This window comes from Cervus canadensis, chromosome 3, assembly GCF_019320065.1.
Source record: "Cervus canadensis isolate Bull #8, Minnesota chromosome 3, ASM1932006v1, whole genome shotgun sequence".
NCBI lineage: Eukaryota > Metazoa > Chordata > Mammalia > Artiodactyla > Cervidae > Cervus > Cervus canadensis.
Genome location: NC_057388.1, coordinates 25,553,476 through 25,576,605, shown reverse-complemented (window position 1 = coordinate 25,576,605; position 23,130 = coordinate 25,553,476). Strand labels below are relative to the sequence as shown.

The 23,130-nt window shown below is 36.6% G+C and overlaps 1 protein-coding gene across 1 annotated transcript in view; it reads right to left on the bottom strand.

Annotated features, from left to right (window-relative positions):
- HDAC9 (histone deacetylase 9) overlaps positions 1 to 23,130 on the bottom strand; it is a 980,387-nt gene that overhangs the window by 161,592 nt on the left and 795,665 nt on the right. Inside the window, exons 19-22 of the mRNA XM_043462784.1 lie at positions 12,969 to 13,024; positions 12,637 to 12,724; positions 6,933 to 7,052; positions 6,524 to 6,621 (exon numbers count right to left, since the gene is read on the bottom strand). Coding sequence (XP_043318719.1) covers positions 6,524 to 6,621; positions 6,933 to 7,052; positions 12,637 to 12,724; positions 12,969 to 13,024 — 362 coding nt within the window. The remainder of the gene's footprint in view (positions 1 to 6,523; positions 6,622 to 6,932; positions 7,053 to 12,636; positions 12,725 to 12,968; positions 13,025 to 23,130) is intronic.

Below are 23,130 nucleotides of genomic sequence, written 5' to 3'. Positions count from 1 at the left end.
TTCTCACTAGGTTCAATTAGAAGTGTGAGATACATATTATCTCTTGCCCACTATGCACAAACTACTAGTATTGTTAAAATCACCATACTATGTTAGGTAATCTACAAAGTCAATGCAATTTCTATCAAAATATCAATGGCATTTCTCATAGAACAAGAAAAAAAGAGTTCAAATTTGTATGGAAATACAAAAGAGCCTGAACATATTAAAAAAAAAAAAAAAAACTTGCAACAGAACATAGCTGAAAGATTCACTCTCCCTGACTTCAGACTATACTAAAAGCTACAGTAAACAAAACAGTGTGGCACTGGCACAGTGAGACAGAGAACAGAACAGGACAGACAGACCAGAAATAAACCCACACACTCACAGTCTGTTTATCCATAACACGACTAAGGAGGCAAGAATATACAGAGGGGAGAGGACAGTCTCTTCAATCAGCAGTGCTGGGAAGACTGGACAACTACATATAAAAGAATGAGGATCAGAATAGCCTCTAACACCATTTACAAAAATAAGTTCAAAATGGACTAAAGGCCTAAATGTAAGATGAGAAACCACAAAACTCCCAGAGGAAAACATAAGCATAGTATGCTGAGACATAAATCATAACAATTTTTTAGATATATCTCCTAAAGCAAAGGAAATAAAAGCAAAATAAGCAAAAGGGACCTAATTAAACTTAAAAACTTCTGCACAACAAAGAAAACCTCTGACAAAATGAACAGAAAACTAACTGAATGGGAGAAAATATTTGCAAATGATATGACCAATGAGGGGTTAATATCCTATACACACACACACACACATATATACACACACATATATATATAGTTCATACAATTCAACATCAAAAACCCAAATAACCTGGTTAAAAAATGGGCAGAAGAACTAAGTAGATATTTTTCCAAAGAGGAAATAAAGATGGCCAACAGACCATGAGCGTGGAAAGATGCTCAACATTGCTAATCATCAGAGAAATGCAAATCAAAACTAAAATGAGTATCACCTCACACTTGTCAGAACGGCTATCATTTGAAAGAACACAAATAACAAATGTTGGCAAGAATGTGGAGTAAAGGGAATGCTCCTGCACTGCTGGAATATAAATTGGTCCATCCACTGTGGAACACATTAAGAAAGTTTCTCAAAAAATTAAAACTGTGATTATCTTATGACCCAGGTTTCCCTGCTGGCTTAGCAGTAAAGAATCTGACCGCAATGCAGGAGATACAGGTTTGATCCCTGGGTCAGGGAGCTATCCTGGAGAAGGAAATGGCAAGCCACTCCAGAATTTTTGCCAAGAAAATGCCATGGACAGAGAAGCCTGGTGGTTGCAAAGGGTCAAAAATGACTGAGCACGCGCATACATACATACACCATATGACCCAGAAATTTCACTCACGGGTATATAGCCAAAAAATCCCAACACACTATTTCAAAGATATAGGCACCCCAGTGTTCACAGCAACATTATTTACACTGCCAAGATATGGAAGCAATGGAAGCGCCCATCAATCGATGAAGGAATAAAGAAGATGTGGTATACGTACGCAATGGAATAGGAGTTAGAAAAGAATAAAGTTTGTGATTTGCCGCAATATGGATGGACCTGGAGAACATTATGCTAGGTGAAATATGTCTGACAGAGAAAGACAAATATTGTATGACATCACTTATATGTGGAATCTAAAAACACAATAAACTAGTGAATATAACCAAAAAGAAGCAAACTCACAGAGAACAAACTAGTGGTTACCAGGAGACAGAGGGAAGGGGGGCAATTTAGAGGTAGGGAATTAAGAGGTACTAATTATTATATACAGGGCTTCCCTGATAGCTCAGTTGGTAAAGAATCCGCCTGCAATGTGGGAGACCTGGGTTCTATCCCTGGGTTGGGAAGATCCCCTGGAGAAGGGAAAAGTTACCCACTTCAGTATTCTGGCCTGGAAAATTCCATGGACAGCCCACGGGGTCGCAAAGAGTCAGACATGACTGAGCAACTTTCACTCACTTCACTTAATTATTATACACAGAGTAAGTTACATGGATATACCGTAAAACATAGGGAACACGGCCACCATTCTGTAATAACTATAGAGTATAACATTTAAAGCTGTGAGTCACTATACTGTGCACCTGTAACTTATGTTAATATTGTACGAAAATAAATAAGTGGTCTTATACAGAGAATCACTTTAACATTTACATAATTCTTAAAGAATTAATTTTTAGAAAAAAAATGTGTACTGTGCTCAATTAGTGATTATGTATAAGAAAGAACTATTGCAACAGTCTTTTGAAGTGACTGGAACAGAAGTTGATAAGCAGGCATTCAGAAAATATTTGTTGAACAAAGAGAAGACATTTGAAATTGTTATAAGCAAATGAATGGGTTTTCAGAATTCTTATAAAGCATACTCCTTGAGGGACCAAGAGATAGTTAGATTTCATGCACTTCTCTCGGGGTTTCCAATGCTTCTACTGTAGTGTATCATTCTGCCTTCTTCTCTGAATTATTTATCTATTAATTGATTTACTCAGCCAGAATTACTGAATAGCTCTTCTTTGCCATGCTGTTTACTAGGGATTTGTATTCAGGTCATGGGGAGAAGGTCTTATATTACAGTATAAGTTCACTATGCTTTATCATACCTTAGTCTTTTAACTTAGGAACAACAGAAAAGAGCAGCAGTGTGGTGGGATAGAAAGACTATAGATTTTAGAGTCGCATCACAGCCCTTCCATAAGACAGCCATGATGTCCATAAAATCTATAATTGAGAACCTGCCATGTAAGATCTTAATATAAATACCCATAATTATTTAATAAAAAATAACTTTAGAAATGTATTTTAGCTGAACATAAAAGACACTTGATATTACTGAAGATTTTTAAAACTTGTGAGAAATCTGAAGCATCAGTTCAGTTCCTCAGTTCAGTTGCTCAGTTGTGACCAACTCTTTGCAACCCCATGGACTGCAGCACGGCAGGCATCCCTGATCATCACCAACTCCCAGAGTTTACTCAAATTCATGTCCATTGAGTCGATGATGCCATCAAACCATCTCATCCTCTGTTATCCTCTGCTCCTCCCACATCCTACAATTATTCAGAGATGAATGATATTAATAACTGCATAGAAGAAATACTAGCTATCTGAACCAGATATGAAATGTTAAATATTCTATTACATTTTTAAAACTATCCTGAAAACTTAGAGCAAAAAAGAAAATGCTCAATTTGTCTGCAATTTTCTTTTTGCCACAGAAAAAAAACAATACACAATAGAGACCACAAAAGCAATATGTATGGAGATTCTGGTGGTAAAATAAGCAGCTATCTTATACTCTATCATAGACGGAGTTTCAGAGAGACAGGCTTTTCTTCCAAAGATACTTATCACAGTCCAGAAACAATTAAAACTTTAGAAAGAAGAAAAGACACCATTTATTTCCTCCCCACTTCTGTATTTCACATCCACACACAGATGTCAGAAAGCTCTTCACTTTCAATACTTAGAAAATGGATTATATTAAGAAGGATATGCTTATCACACTACACTAAAATGTATCTGGAGGCCACACTAGTGCCCCAAATTAGAAAGGAATACATATAGAGATAAATAGATAGACAGATGAGAGAGAGAGAGAGATGGGCACTCTTTGCCTGCAAAAGCCTTTATGAAGTATGACCTGCACACCGGCTATGCAATCTCACCCTCACGTTTGAGCCCACAGAACAAGATCATTTCATAACTCCACGCTTTCACAACCTATTCTCTCTGGCTAGTATGAATCCTCTTAGTCCAATTCTTTTACCCCTTGAAAACTACCACTCATTTTGAAAACACAAGTGGAATAATACTTGAAAGATTCCCGGAACCTTTCAGAAACAATTTATCATTTTATCCTCTCTCTGTCTAAGGACATCTATTCTCTAGAACAGTAAGTACCACTTTTATTACGTTCCCTAAGAGCATATCAGCTCTATGTTCCAAGTGCTCATCACTGTCCCTGGCATATACTATGTGTTTAATGAATATTTTTTGAATTAAGGACTTAGTTTCTTAAGTCCTCCAAGGACAGTTTACAAGTATTTCTAGTTATACAAATTCAGCAGCAAGCAGAAATGGTATAGTTCAAAATTAATAGACTTATTATGGATTAAATCTGGTTCTTAAATAACTATAAACATCAAAGTCATAATTTTACATTTCTGTAGCAGAGCTAAATAATGTGGCCTCTCCTCTAATTAAGCCTGGATATGGTGACCACACTGGGAAGTTCAGAGAAGTTTGCTAAAATAAAGTGTTCACATTCTAGGCAAAGGGAAGGTGCTGTCATCAGGATATTTAGATGCTTTTAGAAGCACTTGATTCAATCACCGTTTCAATCAAAAATCAAAAATGTACACTTAATATCAAACCAGTCAATCCTAAAGGAAATCAACCCTGATTATCCATTGGAAGGACTGACGCTGAAGCTGACGCTCCAATACTTTTGGCCACCTGATGCAAAGAGTCAACTCACTGGAAAAGACCCTGAGGCTGAACAAGACTGAGGGTAAGAGGAAAATGGGGTGACAGAGAATGAGATGGTTGGATGGCATCAACGATTCAATGGACATGAGTTTGAGCAAACTCTGGGACATAGTGAAGGACAGGGAAGCCTGTCCCCCTGTTCTGCAGTCCACGGGGTCATAAAGAATCGGAGATAACTTAGCAACTGAACAACACTTATTAATGAAATTGTTGTGTTCAAAGGGGCTTTTTAAAAAAAAAACAACTCATCTACTGTTATCTTTGTCATGGGAAAATAAGTACAAAATAGCAATTATCCTTTCATGCTGTGAATACTTGATCTATTCTTATGTAAAGGTACAGTACCACAAATAGTAGTATGATAATAAAAAACTAATAGCTCTGTTACAGACCAATGAATATCATCACATACTAATGTTGAGAACTTAATTTATGTATCCTGTAAGTTACCAAGTCAACTTGATAAACAGACAAATTCATACGTAAGGTAATATAGAAGTCTATTATTCCATTAAAATTTCTTTAAAATATTAACAGTGCTTATTAAGTTGCAAGTATAGGCAAAAATAATTTATAATACTGAAACCCCTATAGTTTTTAATGTACATTTTTAGTTTTCCTACTAATAAACACAAGATATCTTCACAGACAATCCAAATCAAAGTAAATAAACTTATCTCACCTATTTTTCTATAAACAGTACAGATATATGAGTGTATATTTTTGCAGAGTGTAAATCTGAAATAGAAGAATTTTCCTCAAATATCAACACAAATATATTTATTTTAATGCATATTCTTATAAATAGCAATTTCCTATCATTTTTCCTGAGGCTATTTTCAAATGAAAAGTGACTTTCAAATGAAAAATTGAAGTGTGCATGATACAAAGGCCAACTTCTGTGTATTGGTATATTTCTGCAATAATACACAGAAACCCATCAAAACTTCACTGATTAAAAACTTTTCCTATGTATTTAGGATACATTATCAACAGGATTTTTCCCTTGGGAATTTATATATAAATGTTAAATTAGGAAAAAAAAAGAATGGGTCAAAAATTTCTTATCATGCACCTGTTTGCTTACAAATAAACAAAACACCTCAAATCCAGCAGTACCAACAAGTTAAAATCTAAAACCTTGCAAGTGAGGGATATATTAACATAATCTGATATTTTTCCTTAAAAGGGATCTTACTAAAGACTGAAAAAAAATTTAATGCCAGAGAATAAATGACTTAAAAACTATATCCAAAACAAAAACTTTTAATTTGTTGTATTTCTTGTTTCAACTACTTTGTAAAGTTCTTTGGGCAAAAAAAAAAGTATAATGCAAAACGTATATATTAATAAACACTTTAATTACTGCCTACATTTTCTAAAGAAATTGGAAACAACCAATTAATCTACAGGCGTTTTAATGTGAGGGAAAACACACATATTATGAAGGAAATGGAACACTCAAGCATGGAATAAGACTGCCTAAGCCAACGTTCCTTGGAACCAAGAATGCCAAGAGTTGCCATGTGCAAAAATCTGTGCAAAAAATTCTATAGCCCAGTGAAGTTTGGGAAATGCCTGTTCAAAAAAGTGAAATAGGTAGTGAAGGGCCTCCCAGAGCAGTCAATATGCTAATGTCCATTTTAAATCACATCATATGTTATAATAGGCAGAGTTTTCCAGAATTACTCAATAAATTTTTTTTCCTTTTGGCATACAGAGAGGAACATGCCTGGCCAGTGGTGAACATACCTGTATAACTACACCTAGGTCTTGATGTAACTTTTTTTGGATACTCATATTCCTTGTCTTTGTAACAAAATTCAGGTCCCCCAAACCAAACATTTTGTTGGATCTCTGATACAATGGCTCTGTTAACCACTCTGCGTTGGTCAGAAATTTACATTTCTCTTGCATTTCATGTTGTTTCAATGGACATTTGTTTTCTAATTTTGCACTTTGAGAGAAAGAAGCACCAACCTGAATGCTTCAAGGTACTCAATATCTCCCATGGGGGGATCAAGGCCACCTGTCCAGGCAATATTTATATTGTATCCTTCTCCAAGGCCTGTTCCAACCTAGGAAGAGAAAAACCACACCACAGTGGGTTGAGGAGAGCACAGGGAAGAAGCAAGAAGACAGGAAAACAAACACATGTGTGCTCTTGAAATAAACATCAAACAACATGTCAAATCAGTCCAACCTTGCTTGACAACCAGTGCTCTGGGTTATGCACTTGTTCTGCGCTGGTTCTTGGTCCCGTGGGACAATTCAGTAATCTCGTGTAATTTAAAACACCAGCAAAGGACAAGAAAATTAGGGGTAATCATGCAATGCAATTACCTGAAAGATACAAATAAAAGTGGGGCTCTAAAGAAATAAACCGAACCTCATTTGGGGCTCCACTGCCAGGGAAAAAGTTCCCTTCATCATAGCGATGGAGTGAAACATACAGGATGTTGGGGTCAGCATAAAAGGCTTGCTGTGTACCATTTCCATGGTGAACATCCTACAGGGAAAAGAAAACAGATGACAAATACAGTCACGTCTAACTCTGTGTGGAGACAACTTTCCTGATGTCTAGTTCCCTGTCTTTCTACCCCACCCTCGTTCTCATTTTCTGTCTTCTGTATCCCTCTTTCTTTCCCGTGTTCAGCTTGCTTCCACACCACCCCCCTTTACTTCCTGAACTTTCAGGCAAATTACCCTTTAATGCACTCATTTTTTAAACTGGCTTCTAAAAATCAGGAAACCACAGAGAACATGCCCTGGAGACTCCAGATGAGCAGTCATTGAGAAAGCCCAGTCCTTTGGTACAATTAGATATTTATACACCGGCCCTTTGTACTCTTTGCTTCAGTGATGGAATCTTGCATCCTGTTTTATGGAGGAATTTTATGACTTATTAACTGCCAACAGTTCATAACCCCTCAGGCTTAATTAACTAGCCTCATTGGCCTCTGAAGAAAGACTAATGTTTAAACTACAAACCAGTATTCTGCAGAAGGATCTATGGCTTACAGAGCATTTTCACAATTCTTGACAGAACACTAAACATACGTGTATGCATTGATTTGCCAAGTCCCACCATTAAGGTCAAAGGCTTTGCAACCAGCTGAGTAAATTGGCTTTCTTGAAGCGTTCAGTTCAGTTAGCAGTCCCTCAGCAGTTAGAATGACTTCAAAAGAGATGCCAGATGCAAAAGGACTTCATACTTTATTTTGGTAAAATTGTGACGGCAAGAGTCGAAGACACAGGAGCATGAGCTCATTAGCTATTAAATCATTTGGGCCAAAAAAGAACGACGGCATGGGCCTTTATGCGATCTTGTCCAATCTGCCTAATTTTAATATTATATTATGGCTCTCTTCCCAGCCTCCTTCCTCCTCTTTTTTCTTTCCCTACACCATTCCTCCTTCCCACAGGAAAAATGTCAGTTTCATCAAAATGAATGAAAAAAACTCTTATGGCATTCATATTCAATAATGATACAAAACTTAATAGCTCTTTTTTCTAATTGTCTTATGATACAAACATGCTAGAACTGATACAAGATATGGGAAAAATAAAACTAATAGCCTTTTTTAAATGTTCTTACTAAAAGACCTCATGCATTAAGAGTCTCAATTAATGTGGTTCCTAAATAGCTTCTGAACAAAATAAAATAAATGACTCTTAAAAGCAAATAACCTACATATTTGTATTTAATATAGTATTACTGCTACATGTGTTACATATATAGTTTCAGGTTCTGTTACAAAAAATTTTTGGTTACTTGTAACTACCTACTTACACTGTACTTTATTTTGTATCAGTATGAATCACACTATTTTCAACAATGTTTCCTAAAAATTTTGAGTCAGGTACCATATTAAACATCTCACATAGATTATTTGACATTTATGTGAGGTATATGGTATTATCCCTAATTTAAAAGGTAAGTAGACTGAGACTTGGAGAGTTTCAATAATTTTTCAAGACAGTCTTGAATCCACTTCTTACTCCTAAGGCCAAACTCATAACCATTATGCTGTTAACTTACAATTACAAAATTCATTATCTCTTTGATTCTCTTGGTAAAACTATGAAGTGAGACTGTTGATCATTACTGCCCGTTATTGAGGTTTATATAAGTTGTCTCCACTTCAACCTCCAGCCCAGAACTCCCTCACTAGACACTTTCAAAACATACATTTGGTGATTTATGAAAGCCTGAAGTTTCCTTGCCATCCACAGTGCAGATATACACTGATATACCTTCCCTCTTTCATACAGTACACATATCCAATTAAGGAATCATAGAATATTGGGGAAGATAGGCATCCTTCCAGAAACTTGTCTTGGCTAAAGACATACACATATCAGGGGAAAAAACAGCATACTGAAAAATATTAAATCTTGGATTTCAGGATGTTCAAAGGACAGGAAGGAGGAGATAGTAAAACTTTTCCTTTATGAGAAAAGAAATGAAATAATTTAACCCACAATGTCTCAGATTTGCTAATGGATATCTAGAGGATGGACAAACAAAATATTTTGAAAAATAACACTGATAGAAAGCTTTGTTTCTATTACAAGATAGAATTTTCAGTCAGTGTTTTAAGAAAAATTGTGCTCTGGGCCTAGACATATCAACAGTTTGAAAACCAGTAAAATATTGTCTTGATGTTGTAAAGGTTTATTTAAGACAGTCAAATAAAAGATAATGTGTCTTAGATATAAAATCATTTGTTTTGAAAAACAGGTTGGGTGCTTATCATTGCATAAATTTCAAAATAAGAAATACAGTCTTGCCCACAGCACAATAAGGTCTCAACAGATACTATTCATTAAAATTAATTAATTCATTAAAATTAAAATTAATTCATTCTAAAAATACATGGATAATTCTTTACTCCATATTTATATTCAGAAAGCATTTAGAGATATAGGTAAATTCAAATGTGCCTTTTGTTTTGGGCAAGAACTTATATTCTTAGAAGTATTTTTTCAGCTTTTTCTGAAAATACAGATACAACGTGCCTACTGGTCAGGTATGATCTGAGGAGTTTTTCTCCATAGCAACAACATAAGACAATCATTGATGATGATGAGGACTTGCTACAGTAAGAAAATGAACCAAATAACTCACAGCCTCAAAACAGATCTTGCATCTAAGATTTGCTGGAAAATACTAAAAAACCACTAGCTTACTAGTTAAAGATATACTGTGAAAATGTATTCAATGCAAGGATTTACAGCCAATATGTTTTCAGTACAATGTTAAAATAGCTCTGAATAAATTATATTCTATCAACTAATGTTATTACTTAAAATTATTTAGCACTGGCAATTCTTGGGTCAAGTTTGGTGCTTGACTGAAAATTGAATTCCCAAAAATATAAGGACATTTGAAGCATCCTTTTTAAAAATGAAAATAGCCTAAAATGTATTATTTTCAACTGAAAGTCACATGACATAAAAGCTACCTGAGTCACGCAGGCACATCCTAGGAGAGGTTCATGCTCTGAACACAATGGCCAATCTCTTGCAAGCTGAAAAGTGAGTGCACCTGCTCCCTCTCCTCACCAACCTCAGGGTCTTTGGAACCTTCTCCAAAAGGAAAACTAGAAGGTTAAGCTCCCCAGATAACCCAGAAATCATCCCTGCCTAAAATATTCAACGTCTCTGAATTTGGCTGCAGGCTCAAATAGAGGGTGAATTAGAGCTCTGGCTCTCTGACTAGTAGGCATCTAAAAATGATGAATCTAGCTACTGGAACAATGGAGTGGCTCTGGCTTCTGCTGGCCCAAGAACTGGTGGAGCTGCGGTTCCTATCAGTTAGCTAAAGTCAGTGAGTTTGGATATGCAGGAATGAAGATCTTTTGTCACTGAAGCACCTTTACTTTTCCTCTGCTCTCTTGTAGAACAGACCTGTCAGCCAGGGAGAACGGATGTCTCAGCGCCACGTGGCACTTTAAAACTTCCTTCTCAGCAGCTGGAAGAAACAGGGGAATTTCCTCAAAGTGTTCCTGCAGCTGCAGAATCTGGAAGACTTGAAAGCAAGAATATGCGGGCTGGTGGTGATCTCAGAGGCAACCCTTTGGAAAGAACCTCGTATGTTTAGAGAACATGAAACAAAACCTTCTCTTCTACTGCAGCCTGCTGGGAAATCAGCGTCCTTTATGTGGGATAATGGAGCAAATTCATAATCAAAGGCCAGTAAGCTTACAGGACACTCCTGGTAGCTACCAAGCAACTTATTTTATAAATCATAGCAAATTATATCCCGCAAATCTTTTTATTTTATATGAAGGTACAAAAACAAAGCTTTACACACAAATCCTCTGAGGCACAAGATATCCATCCATCACCATCCAGGCATTTTAGCTTTCATGTCTATTGTACAGTCCATTGCTCTAGAGTCTGGATGTCACACGTGTGCTTTCAAAGAGGCTCTTAACAGTTATTATCTTCCTAGTAGTGGAGAGTCCTCAGAAAATAACACGAAGAAATTCTGAAAGACAGGGTGACAGTTTACCAATCTCTTTCCTGCATAATTTTGACAAATTTAGAATGTGTAGAAAGATTTTCCTCACAATCCTTGGTCTTCATCTGCTGCCCTTTCTTCAAGTTTTTAGCTTATCTTTCTAGCAGAACTTAAGTGTTTTAGAAGCATATTAAAATTATTTTGAAGATTTAGTATCTTATAAATCATGTAAGCCAATAATTATTCATTCTTTAAAATGTCATTTTGTATATACATGGGAAAATAGGAACTGATGTCCTTGTTTTTGTAAAATTTTAAGACCTCACTGCTGTAGTATATCTAGGCCTTCAACACGCTTCTTTAAAATGTTGAACTATGACCTACACTGAAACTTCAGCATGTTTGGAAAACACATGGGAAGCTGGGTTTCAATACTCTCAGCACCAAAGAACTTGTAGGAAGGCTACAGTACAGTATGGGGGAAAAGATCCACTTCTTTGGAACGCTAGAAATGGTTATCAGCCTTTTATTCCTTTTTTCTTTACTTTAACTTGACTGTTTCTTCACAGGGCTTTGTTTGCTCTCTCCCCTCCCTCTGGCAGGCCTGCCTAACTGAATCAGAGGACCAGGCGGTAAGGCCACGGCTTCCCAATAAGATTTAATTATGAGTGCAGATATGAAAAAGATTTAGACTATTAAGCCTTGCACTTCAAAAAAACTTCTAACATATTTTGCCTTTAAATCTTTTATCACCTGCAAAAATTAATTAAGTGCAGATGCAGCAGGTTCGCTTTGGATGCCAGGGTTCATTTCCTGTCTATGCTTTGTCAGACAACCTATTACACCTCCTCGTGAACTGGAGGCAAACCGAAAACGGGGCTCATAAATCACCAGTCAGTTTTCTTTCGCCCTTTCCTGGGCTGGTCCTTTTGTATGGGGCAGATCTCCAGCTCATTATTCGTGAATCTACTATAGACAACATGCCAAGTGTCATCTGCATTTAAACAAACCATTTGTTAAACAAATTATAACTCTTATTGTGTAAGAATGCATCATGTTAAAAGGCAAGACTAATCGAATGCCTCTGACTCTTAATCACGCAGGGTTCCTGCCGGCAGTCATCCCAAACTGGCATACATGATCTGAGCTCTTTTCAGAAAAAAAAAAAAAAAAAAATGACACGCTGACTTGTTTTAATAATACCACTGTTGCACAACAAGCAACATGATTGCTAACCAGGGGAAGTGGCCAATTGGTTACCAAAGCAACAACATTCTTTCCAGCACATCTGACTATTTAAAGTCTATATTCTGCAGGGAAAAGTAAATTCAGGTTCTGTTGGGTTATTTTAACTGTGGAAGTATCAATTCATTTAAGGATCATAAAAGTTGCCCCGATCTGCGCCTTCTTCTCATTAAATTGCAGTTAACACCATGAAAGTGAAACGTGAATGTTTATGGTTTCAGAACTGCAATCCTGAATTTAATGAGTTTCCACATTCAAAGGAAACACACCCTTCAGTTGTTTGCAAGTGCTAAAAACAAGGCAACCTAACAGAGAAATACAAATTCAGTCCCTTTTATCTAGAGTCACTGAAAATGCAGCTCTGGCCAGGAATACATACCAGATCTACAATCAATATCTTGCTTATATTTAGTTGGTCTCTCAAGTATTTGGCGGTAATTGCAACTGAATTAAAAAAGCAGAACCCCCTGCGGAATAGAGAAGAACAGAGAAATAAGAAAGCAAATCAGCCAGGAAAACCATTATAAATAATGTTCAGAGCATTTTTTAAAATGCTATATGATCTCTGAAGCCATAAATCTGCTTCTGGGAGTACCTCGCAAGATTTCTCAGTCCATCTGCTAACAATTAGAGGCTTCAGAGACATGCATGGGGCAGGTGACCGCCAGGAACCGTGGCGCTGGGAGATGGCCAGCAGTCCTTGGTACTTACATGGCTGTGGATTCCTCAGCATGATGGCCTGGGGGCCTCACCACAGCAAATCCATTCTGTAGGAACAAGACAGATTTTCAGTGATCAGATAGGAGAGGACTGCTTAGATCTCCATGTACCAAGAGCATCAGGCACACACAAAAAGAGTGGAATCTACAAGAGGCTTCAGAAAAAGTTTTCGTGTCCCCAATACCATTTTGTAGAATGAACAGAAACAATACACGGATTATGTTTTCTCAGATGGTGTCTCAGATAGAAGTCCCACAGAGCCAGGGGAAGAACAGGGGTTTGGGAGTTGTACCAAGCAGACAAATGGCATATCAGCTATTATCCTAGTGTGATGCATTTTCAAGGACCAGTTCTTATTTAATGACACCAGCATCCTAGAGAGGGAGAACAAGTTCATTCTCGGTGCAGGTTTGGGTCAAAGTTCAGAAAGACCAGGGAAGATCCAAAGCGAAAATTCTTTAGCTGGACGCCCTCAATGGTTATTTCCACTCCAATGTCAGCAAAATGATAAATTTACACTCGCACACTCACATACACACAAAAGAAACCCCAGAAAGGTGAAAAAGAACAATGGAAAGCCCATATTTCTTCCAGTCTATAAATTTAGCTTGGATGACTGCCAAGACTTGCAACTTTATTGGATTCCCTAAGTCAATTTCTAGCCCACATTCTGGAATTTTATAAAGAATTCCAGGGCTGAGTAGCAATCAGATCTATCCATGATCAAGGAATGCCTTAACCTCCAGATTAGCTGGAATGCATCACGGAAAGCTGAAGTAACTCCAGCATGAAGGCAGGCAACTATAAATCCTTGCAAAGCCAGCGTGCTCAGAAAAGTTGGGTTACTTGACGCGAAAAAAAGAAATCATTTATCAGATGGTTCACACTACCTTTCACTTAACTATGACACAAGTAATATGCTCACAACAGAATGTTTCTTTAATATACAATCCTAAAAATTTCAAATAATTTTAATATACCCCAGGGATATTTATTTCCAAATCTTACTACCAGCATAAAAATATTCCCAAGAAAAATAATCTATTCCCACGAGCTTTAAGTATACACAAATTTTTCTAGAACATAATAGTAGCTGACATACAATGAGTTAATTCGCTACATATTTTGATAGGTCTATTGTTATCCTTGTGTTAGTTGCTCAGTTGTGTCTGACTCTTTGGGACCACATGGACTGTAACCCGCCAGGCTTCTCTGTCCATGGAATTCTCCAGGCAAGAATACTGGAGTGGGTAACCATTCCCTTTTCCAGGGGATCTTCCCGACTCAAGGACTGAACCTGGGTCTCCTGAATTATACGCAGATTCTTTACCGCCTGAGCCACCAGGAAAGCCCCTACATAATGATAATCCCAGAAACAAATTAGAAGTCAGTAAGTAACAATACCAATTACAAATCTAGGAATAATGATAAACATATTCTATATTCTTATTTTTAAGCAACTCACTATTTCTGTGGCTAAAAAGATTAGCAAAAAAGAAACTATTAGTCAACAACACAAGACAATAGGGAGCGACTTTTAAGATTGTAGAGTGAAACTCTATAGAGTGCTACATGACTTCTGAGAATAAAGGATTAGATTATGGGCAATATACTTTATTGGGAAAACAGTAGTTAGGGTGAAAATAACAACACATATAAGGTAATATAACTAGCATGTAGCAAAATTTTATAATTAGGTTAATACTAATGGTCTTTTATAATTAAATTAAAATACTATGTTTTATGTGTGAAGGGCATGACTAGACAGTAGAAAGAAGACATCCCACAATCTATAAGAAAAAATATTCACCTTAATTAGTAATCAAATAAAAGCAGGTGAAAATCACAATAGGAAGCCATTTTTCCACTTAGGAAATAAAACTTTTAAAACTACTCCATGGGGTGGTACCTACATATTTATAAATGCTGTCTGCAGGAAGATAACTTATTATAGTTTTTCTGAAAGATAATCTGCCTCTATACATTTAGAGCCTTCACAAAACATTTACCCTTTGAATTAGTAACCTATTACTACTTAAAGGATTTTTGCCCTAAAGGTGTTATTGTGTAGACAAATGTTTGTGTAAAAGATTATGTTTTATTTACAATTGGAAAAATGAAAATTATCTAAGTTAATTAATATTTGGCAAATGGTTAAATGAAATATGGTCCATCTATATAACAGAATATTAACATAGTCATTAAAATTTTGCTGTTACAGATATTCAGCAGAACAGAAATGACAGCAATTTTAGAAGTATTAGTGTTAAAAATAATATATACAGTATGATCTATCTGTGTGATGGTATTATGTGGGTTACATTTACTTAAAAATTTCAAGTATTTTCCAAATGATTTCACAACAAACATCAATTATTCCAAAGTGAAAAAATATAAAACAAAGAGAAGGTTGAAAGGTAAATTTTAAAGGATCTAACAAGTAGAGTCATGTTCACAAAGGTGAAAAAGGACTTAACTGATAGTCTGGGCAGGGGGAAAGCACAAATGAAAAACAGTTCAGAAAAAAGGATTTTCAAAAACATTATGTACAGAAAATCAACCTGAATAGAGTTCACCTTAAGGAACAAAATGGAAGTGAAACTGTACAGATAACTAGCTAGATTACAGAAGACAAATAAAATTTATTAATAGAATTAATAAATAGAATTTATTTCCATCTTCCTCTTTTCTCTTACAGCCAAATTTGAACAAAAGGTCTGCCTTTCACTATATAGTTTTCTTCAGTAACCTCTACCACTTTACTGAACTGCTTGGTTTTAGACTGAAAATTATCTTATTGCCAATAACAAATATTTCCTTACTCATTTTGATGTACCCATACTTTCAAATGTGTTCTCAGGAATGGAGAAGTCCCCTACACTTCCCCAGTCTTTTCTGAGGGCCCTGCGCCTGCATTCTCTTAGCTGAAAGCTGGAAAGGCTGCCTCTCCCATAGTCTGGCCAGGCGGCAGTTATTTTCTCTCTCACATCTCACCAACCTGCCTGCGGCAGCAGATGGAACTCTGTGTCCTCCTGTCTCCTGGCTGCTTTCAGAACGTGAAGCCCACTGCGCCAACCCCCATCAACACTCTTACAGAAAAAAGGACTAGATCACCCAGAAAGAGAGCAAGCAGAACACAAGACGATGACTGAGTCCTGGGGCAACCCAGCTCTCTTTCCCTCTTGCACTAGAGAATTGCTAGTTCTCTCAGAATCTCTCTCTAAAACTGTGGTTAGAATAACATCCCCTCCTACTTTCCCACTATCATTTAGTGTTTTCCTCAATAACATATTAAATTCATGTTAAAATTTCCAATTGTATTCATTTCATCAAAATTTAAATAGGCTCAAGTTCATGCCATCTTGAAAATAAAATTATATACATACATGTTAACTTAGATAATACAAATACACACACACATAATATGTATCTCCATCCTTACTTCCATTAATCCTTACTGTCACACTTCTTTTCTTCCCCTTTTAATGCTAAAAATCTTGAAAAGGTGGTCTATCCTGCTTTCTCTCTTTGTCTTTTCTTCACCTCTGCTTCAGTCACCTATCGCTAATATGTCTTGCACCTCCATTAGCTCACTAAAGAAGCTCTTACTAAGGTCACCAATAGCCTCCATATCACTAAATAATGACATTTTTATGCTCTTGGCCTACTTGGTCTCTCATTGGCTTGCAACACTATTTGCTACATCTTCCTTTTTAAAACAGTCTCTTTCCTTTGTCTTCTGTGACTGCATTTTCTCTTGGTTTCCTCATCTCTCCACTTCTGAATCAGTGTCCCTTAAGGCTCATACTTCTCAATCTGCTCATTAAATACTGAAGTTACTCAGGCCCCAGTCTTAGGCTCGTCCTCTCTCTACACTTACTTTGTAAACAAGGCCACCACTCTCACGGAACTCAATTACTACCCATCATCCAATATTTCACAGATTTTTATTTCCAGGATGAAGTCTGCTCTAAGCATCAGACCCAAATACCAGGCTACTTACTTGATATATTCACTGGGATATCCCAAGAACACTTCCAATTTAGAACGTCCAGAGTCAAACTACTGATCTTCTCCCAGCCTTCTCTAACTTACCAGTGATACCATGATTCATCCTGTAGCTCAAGTCATGAACCAATGAGTATCCTTAATGGCTCTCTCTCCCTATTCATCCTCTGAGATGTTCTGTGCTTATTAGTTGCTCAGTCAAGTCCGATTCTTTGCAACCTCATGGACTGTAGCCCACTAGGCTCCTCTGTCCACGGGATTCTCCAGGCAAGAATACTGGAGCAGGTTGCCATGCCCTTCTCCAGGGGATCTTCCCAACCCAGGGAAGATCAAACTCACACCTCCTGCAGCTCCTTCATTGCAGGCAGAGTCTTTAACAGCTGAGCTACTTGGGAAGCCAATTCTTCCTCTATCTCATTTTAATTCATGACCAATTCCTGTTGATTTTGCTTTTAAATATCACTCATACCTCTGTACTTCTATGTATATCCATTCCTTGCATATTTTACCTTCTGAATTTCCACCTTTGTCTCCATCACTCCTCTGTTAATTTGTGATTTCAATAACCACACGGACAATCCACTCAATATCCTGATTTCTTAGTTCTCTGACTCCTTGCCTTCCATAAATGTCTTCTGTTTATAGTCATACTCCTAGACTTTGCCATTGCCAATAAATAATGACATATCTTCCAAAATCTCAATGTCAAATACCCTACTCTCCTATTTTCCAGTTGAAGCTTCAACTGCACTGGGATTTCCAATTCTTTGGCCTTACTAAACTTTTGACATACAATATACATCATGCAATCCCCACCACCATGTTTACTTCCCTCCTAATACGGCTGAGACTTTAGAGCCCATCATTATATTTACTTCTCTGCATGTAAATTTAAACAACTTGTCCCTTTTCCCTTCCAACATACTCCCCCAGTATGTTGGTCTGCTCAGGTTCCCAAAATAAAATACCATGGTCTGCGTTCCTTACACAACATAAGTTTACTTCTCATAGTTCTGGGGGCTGGAAGTTGAGATTAAGGTCTGGCAGGATTTGGTTTCTGTTGAGGGCTTTCTTCCTGGCTTGTGGATCTGTCTCCTTTTCCCCTGGAGTCCTCACATAAGGCCATTCTCTAGGCTCATGATTATAAGCACAGAGAGAACTCTGGTGCCTCCTCCATGTCTTAGAACAGCACCAACTCTACTGCATTAAGGTCCCACTCTCATGAAATTATGCAACCTTTAACATATTCTTACAGACCCTTTCTACAAATACAATCACATGGGAGTTAATGGCTTCAACATATACATTTGGGGAACAAAACAATCAGTCCATAACATAGTTTTAGTTGCTTTGTCCTTTTCTTCCTTCAACATAGTCTCCTGTTAAAATTAAAACTGATTAAATACAACTTGCATCTGCTCTGTTCCTGCACCTAAAGTGAAAGTGTTAGCTACTCAGTCACGTTGGAGCCTCTGTAACCCCCTGTCCATGGGATTCCTCAGGCAAGAGCACTGGAGTGGGTAGCCATTCCCTTCCTGCACCAAAATATATATAAAAGCCACACAACTGGTCTTCCTTTAAACTCATGATTTAAAACTTCAGTAGGTTCTTCATAATGCCCAGGAATTATACTATATTCCCTAGTTGATTAACTCTCCAAGTCTCTCATATGGTATTTCTACCTTCTTCTCTTTCTTCAAATCTCCATTAACCCTTACTCAACCTTTAACCTTGTGAAGACTTTGCTTCTCACTGAACTTAGTAAACATAAGCAATTAGCATAAAATTTCCTCATCCTTCCATAATAAACTCCATCTATTTACTAGTGACCAATACCATATGGAAAAGAATCTGCCTGCAATGCAGGAGATGTAGGTTCGATCTCTGGTGTGGGAAGATTCCCTGGAGAATGAAATGGCAACCCACTCCAGTATCCCTGTCTGGAGACTTCCACGGACAGAGGAGACTGGTGGGCTGCAGTGCAGGGGATCCAAAGAGTCGGACCCGACTGCAGTGACCGAACAACAGCAACAGTACTGCATACATGACCTGGCCCCTGCCCACCTCTTCAACTGCATCTTGTACTACATCCACTTTGCTTTCTTCACTCCAGCTATAGCAGTCTTTAGATGCTTCCAGTGTTTCCCTAACCATAAGCCTTTGCACATGCTCCTAGTTCTGTGTGAAATGCCCTCCTCTTACCTACCCCTCTCTTCTACCAGGATATCCTGTTCTGCACATTTTGGCTCCAACATTGCTTGCCCAGAGAAACCATGCCTGAGTCTTACAGCTCACTAACAGTTTCCTCTATAAAGTACCCTTAGAGGTCTGCAGAACCTTTTTTGAGAATAATTAGTATGATTGATTTATTATTTTTTATTATTGTGATTTATATCTATAGTGTCCCACACACCAGCTCTTCACAGTGGGGTCATCACCCTATGACTTAGTTCACCTTTTTATTTTCTATACGTACACAGTGACTGTAGACTTACATAGTGACTAGCAATTCATAAAGAGTGATAAAACAACTTATGAATATACTACCCAGGTTTTAATCCCTTTGGTCCTTTGCTTTCACCTCAGCTACAAATTCTTCCTTCTCTCAATATTACAGCTTTGGCATACCAGCTTTTTGTAGGAGGCTGCCTATTAGACTTAGTAGCATCTTCTGAGAAACACATAAAATATGTTGCTCCTTAAAATTAATGGAATCTTTGATTTGATGAACTATTGTGGAAAGTGCTTTAAAATTACTTTTTTTATCCTTATGAAAATATCTGATTTTCACACTGGATTCTGTGTCTCTTGACAATAAATTTGTTTTGTATGTTTCTGCATTTTCTTTGCATTCGTTTTGCCTTATTGTCTGGCACAAACATTTGTTGTGCATGACACTGCTTGAGCCAGGTTTTTCCTTAGCTCAAGAACAAATATTATCAAGGAGAAAAAGAAAATATGAATAAATCAATCACAAGTCCTAAAACTTAAATTGTGATTAAAAACTTTCAACAAATGAAAAGTCTAGGACCAGATGGCTTCACAGTGAATTGTATCAAACATTTAGAGAGAGATTAAAACCTGTCCTTCTGAAACTCTTCAAAAAACTGCAGAGGAAAGCACTCTTTCTATGAAGCCACCATCATCCTGATACCAAAACCAGACAAAGATACCACAAAAAGGAAAATTATAGGTCAATATTATTGATGAACTTAGTGCAAAAATCCTCAACAAAATACTAGCAAACCAAATCCAACAACACATTAAAAGGGTCACAAACCATGATCCAGTGGGAATTATCCTAGAAATGCAGGGATCCTTCAATATATGCAATTCAATCAATGTGATACACCACACTAACAAACTGAAGAATAAAAACCATATGATCATCTCAATAGATCAGAAAAAGCTTTTGACAAAGTTCAACAACCATTTATGATAAAAAACTCACCAGAAAGCAGGCACAGAGGCAACCTACCACAATACAATAAAAGCCAAATACGACAAACCCACAGCAAACATCATTCTCAATGGTGAAAAACTGAAAGCATTTCGTCTGAGATGAGAAAACATCAAGGACACCCACTCTCGCCACTTTTACTAAACACAGTTTTGTTTTTTTGTTGAAGTTCTAGCCACAGCAATCAGAGACAAAAACAAAACAAAAGGAATCAAAATTGGAAAAGAAGAAATAAAATTCTCGTGGTTTTTCTATACACAGACAATCCTGAAAATGCCACCAGAAAACTTCTGGAGCTCATTGATGTATTTGGTAAATTTGAAGGATACAAAATTAATATGGGAATCTCTTACATTTCTATACACTAACAACAGAAAATCAGAAAGAGAAACTGAGAAAACAATTCTATTTACCATGACATCAAAAAGAAGAAAGTACCTAGGAATAAACCTACCTAAGGAGACAAAATACTTAGAAAACTATAAGATGCCAGTGAAAGAAATCAAAGAGCACACAAACAGATGGAGAGCTATGCCATGTTCTAGATTGGAAGAATCAATACTGTGAAAATCACTATACTACCCAAAACAATCTACACATTCAAAGCATGCCTATCAAATTACCAATGGAATTTTTCACAGAATTAGAACAACAAAAAAATTTCACAATTTGTATGGAAACACAAAAGACCCCAAGTAGCCAAAGCAATCTTGAGAAAGACAGACAGGACTGAAAGAATCAGGTTCCCTGACTTCAGACTATACTACAACACTACAGTCATCAAAACAGTATGATACTCACACAAAAACAGAAATACAGACTAATGGAACAGGATAGAAAACCCAGAGATAAAACTACACCACCTATGATCACCTAATCTATGACAAAGAAGGCAAGAATATACAATGAAGAAAACACAGCTGCTTCAGTAAATAGTGCTGGGAAAACTGGGAAGCTACTGTTAAATAATGAAATTACTAATAGAACACTCTAACACAATACAAAAAAATAAACCCCAAATAGATTAAAGATCTAAACATAAAACTGGATAATATAAAACTCTCAGGGGAAAACATAAGCAGGACACTCTTTGACATAAATTGGAGCAGTATCTTTCAGGATTCACCTCCTAGGGTAGTGAAAATAAAAACAAAAATGGGATCTAATTAAACTTAAAAGTTTTTCCACAGCAAAGGGAACAAAGCAAAAAGACAACCTTCAGAATGGGAGAAAATATTTGCAAATGAAGCAACCAAAAAAGGATTAGTCTCCAAAATATACAAACAGCTTATGCAGCTCATTATCAAAAAAAGAAGAAAAACACCAAATTTTAAAATGCACAGAAGATCTAGATAGCCATTTCTCCAAAGAAGACAAACAGATGGCCAAAAGGCACATGAAAATATATCCAACATTGTAAATTATTAGAGAAATGCAAATCAAAACTGCACTGAGGTATCATCTCACACTGGTCAGAATGGACACCATCAAAAAATCTACAAATAACAAATGCTGGAGAGGATGTGGAGAAAAGGGAACCCACCTTCACTCTTGGTGGGAACATAAATTGGTACAACAACTATGAAGAACAGTATGGAGGTTCCTTAAAAAACTAAACTAAAAACAGAATTACCACATAACTGAAAAATCCCACTCGTAGCCATATACCATAAGAAAACGATAATTCCAAAAGATAGATATATCCCAATGCTGTAGAACTATTTACAATAGTCATGACATGGAAAAAAAACTAAATGTCCATCATCAGAAGAATGGATAAAGAAGATGTGGTACACATATAGAATGGAGTATTACTCAATAATAAAAAAAAGAACAAAATAATACCATTTGCAGCAAATGGACAGACCTAGAGATCTTCATACTGAGTGAAGTCAGACAGAGAAAAACAGATATCATACAGTATCACTCACATGTGGAATCTAATTAAAAATGATGCAAATGGGCTTATTAACAGAAACAGAGTCACAAATATAGAAAACAAACTTATTGTTACCAGTGGGACAAGGGAGGGGGATAAATTAGGAGACTGGGATTGACAGACAGACACTAATGTAGATAAAGAGACTAATGAGGACCTACTTACACAACAGGGAAGTCTCCTCAGTACTCTGTAATGACCTACACAGGGAAAGAATCTTAAAAAAATGTAGAAATATGTATTCCTGACTAACTTTACTGTACATCTGAAATTAAAACAACACTGCAAATCAACTATATTTCAACAAAAATGAACATTTATCTTCAGTGAGTATTTTTCAGTAAGCTTTGTATTTTCAAAGACCTCAATACTCTACTAGTCTCACAGAAGTGTTACTATGAAAAAATACAGTGTATACAATAAAGTATTCAGGGGCTTGGTTTATTATTTTCTCATCTAATGTGACTAATACTAATATAGATAGGATTTTCATTTTGTGAAGAAATATTTTGTTCTTTCAAAATTTGGAGTGTGTATGATATTCTTAATCTCTTATATTTTATTAGCATCTCAGAATATAGTAGTAAAACCTAAAGATGTCATATTATTCCACACAATTGTGAATTTTTGTTTACTCTGTGAAAAAATTCTTTGCTCTATACTTTATTCAAAGTTATGCAGACCAAATAGTTAATCTGAGAAAACACATGCCAAATATCTTTTCTGTGGATTAATAACAATTTTAT